General features: G+C 33.3%; 1 protein-coding gene across 1 annotated transcript in view; it reads left to right on the top strand.

Annotated features, from left to right (window-relative positions):
- EFR3A (EFR3 homolog A (S. cerevisiae)) overlaps positions 1 to 796 on the top strand; it is a gene marked incomplete at its 5' end in the record, with an annotated part of 38,747 nt that extends 37,951 nt beyond the window's left edge. The window contains one exon of the mRNA XM_009580564.1: positions 616 to 796. Within this exon, the coding sequence (XP_009578859.1) occupies positions 616 to 721 (106 nt within the window). The remainder of the gene's footprint in view (positions 1 to 615) is intronic.
- Between the last annotated feature and the right edge of the window lie 1,919 nt (positions 797 to 2,715).

Here is a 2,715-nt window from a genome sequence, read left to right on the forward strand (position 1 = left end):
TCAGCAGTAACCAAACCACCCCTGTGTTATCAACACTGTTTTCAGCACAAATCCAAAACATAGCCCCATACTAGCTACTGTGAAGAAAATTAACTCTATCCCAGCCAAAACCAGTACACTGAAAAAGAGTAGTCTTCATCTAAAACAGTCACTTTGATTTTCTTGTTACTATTTTGAATCTTTTAGATAGTGGAGGATATCCAGAAACCATATCATAGTGTACTTGTATTTTTTCAATGTGTATCAGTAGTATAGAAGAATGCTGCTGTTTTCACATCGCTGTATCTGTTTGAGAAACTAATTAGAAAATGAACACCCAAAATAGTACATGACATTATTATAGAGTGTTGTGCACATCCGTTGTGCAGTATGAATAGTATTTGCATTTTCATAGTTCTGTAACATCAGTGAAGTTGTTGATTTAGACCAGAGTACAAAGAAAAAAACCGAGGCATGATAATTTCATTAGAATTTCAGGAATAGGATAAAATACTGGTTGTGAGGCGGGGGAGGGTAGTATACTCTTGTTTCTTAGCTATTCGCATATCAAGTTATAAAAAAGAAAGCAGTCTATATAATTATAAATTATATATATTAATTATTCTTCTCACACAGTCCTCCACCAAGCCCCTCAGGAACGATGACCATTACTGCTGGACATGCTCATTACCAATCTGTTCCAGTCTATGAGATGAAGTTTCCAGATCTTTGTGTGTATTAAGTGTCTTCTGAAGTCTGCTGGACATTATTTAGAGTAGAGTACAATAGAAAGAACAAGATGAGTTTTCAAATTTTATTGTTTATTTCATCTAAACTAACTTTAAAATAATGATTGACATGAGCCAAATACAGATTACTCTAGTCAAACTCGTGAGACTGTCGTGAGTTGTTTTCTTCTGTAATATATTTGAAGTTAGGTTTTTCATATATCATGTTTCTTCATTTTCATATTTGAGTACATGTAAAAGTCAGATTTAAAACTTGTCTTGCCATATAGATGAATATTTCAGTTACACTAGGAATTCATATTTCTGTAAATTCCGTTAATTCGAGCCGTTGTAACTGAAGAACCCGTTAAAGCTTTTTTCTTTGTTTGTTTGTTTGGTTTTTTTCCTCTTCTCCACCTCAATTATATATCTAAATAGAATGCTTTTGGCTTGCTTCATCTTAATAAATGTAACCAGTGGAGCGCTACCTTAGCTCCCTTTTGTTCATGCTGTCATAGCTAGCCAACTTGTTTATTTTGGAATATATGGAAAAAACCAATACATGTGTTCAAGTACAGTAAATGAATTAATGGACACTTGTTAAGTATTTTTTTGATGCATCACATACCATGCTTTTTAGATACATATGCCCAGTATATGTCCTGTGTTTCTTGCTAAAAGTTAACTGCTTTGCCTAAGAGAGGAGAAATTTCTTCTTGAAGCACTGAACTGTGCAATATTTTTCATGTCTTAAGGTGTATGGTTTACAGACTGTACTTTTGAAAATGCAGTAGTATTTTACTGTCTGCTTTAGTATAAATACATGAGAGATATATTTAGTGTAGCAGAAAATAAACTGAGGGCATTTTAAATCATAAATGTAGAAATTACAAATATATTCTATGAGGTATTTCTCTGTAGTTTATTACAGCTTTTTAATGATATTTTAGAAATTGAAAGAAAACTGGATGAAACCATTTAAAGACCAAGAATTTATTAATGTGTTTTCAAGCAAAAGCATTTTTAGAGATGCATCTCTGTTCATTCTTGTTTCATTTCAAACCTTTCTAGAAATAAGGAAAATATGATAACTTTCATAGGTTTATGTATCTGAGGATACTACTCAAATGTAAATAAAGTAAAACTGATCTAGTAAATCACTAAGCTTTTGATGATAATTGTCAAGGCTGTCTTTATGACTCACTAAATTCTGCAGGCAACAAGGAAAAATAGCTTTCGTTGATGCCAGGAATAGTAAGTTTGAAGTCTCTTAATCTATCTGAATCTGACTGAAGCAGCACAACCATGAATGAATGTTCTCAAATATCTGTAATAAATGTAAGACATTTAAGTTAGCCAGCAGTTTAAATAAACAGTGATCAGCCCACGAACAAAGTGATCTAATTTCAGTAAGCTCTGCTTTGAGCAGGAGCTTGGTTCAGATGAGCTCCAGAAGTCCCAACCTAAATTAATCTATGATTGCATAATTCTAAGATCTGAATGGTTATCAGGCCAGCTAATTTGCTGACTGTTTTGAGCATTTGCAAACCCACTGTAAAACGGATTTTAAATTTTTTGAACTGTAGTACAGTATTCCACTGGACTACTTTTAAAAGCCTGATGTGACATAACATCAGAGAAATATCAGCTACTTAAACCTATGAGATAACATGCTGAGACTTTCAGAAAGCATTCACAAAACTCAAAAGGTAATTGAGACCTTCTTTTCAGTTTAACAGTGCAATCACAGCTGTTAGTGGATGACGAAACAGCCCCTTATCTACAGCATTCCGTTGTGATTTTTACTGCTGCAGCGTATCAGCCTGATCAGACCACAATCTACACATAAATAGGACTCGTTGTCACTCTAGCTTTTAGTTTTCACTTTTTGGGGTTTTTTTTAAGGTAAGACATAATAGTTTTTTGGCCTATATAAAGACTGTAATTTTTTAAATAGTAAATCTAACCTAGGGATACAATGTAAAACACTTATCCACTCTGTCATTTT

The sequence above is a fragment of the Fulmarus glacialis genome, unplaced genomic scaffold, assembly GCF_000690835.1.
Source record: "Fulmarus glacialis isolate BGI_N327 unplaced genomic scaffold, ASM69083v1 scaffold6276, whole genome shotgun sequence".
NCBI classification, from domain to species: Eukaryota; Metazoa; Chordata; class Aves; order Procellariiformes; family Procellariidae; genus Fulmarus; species Fulmarus glacialis.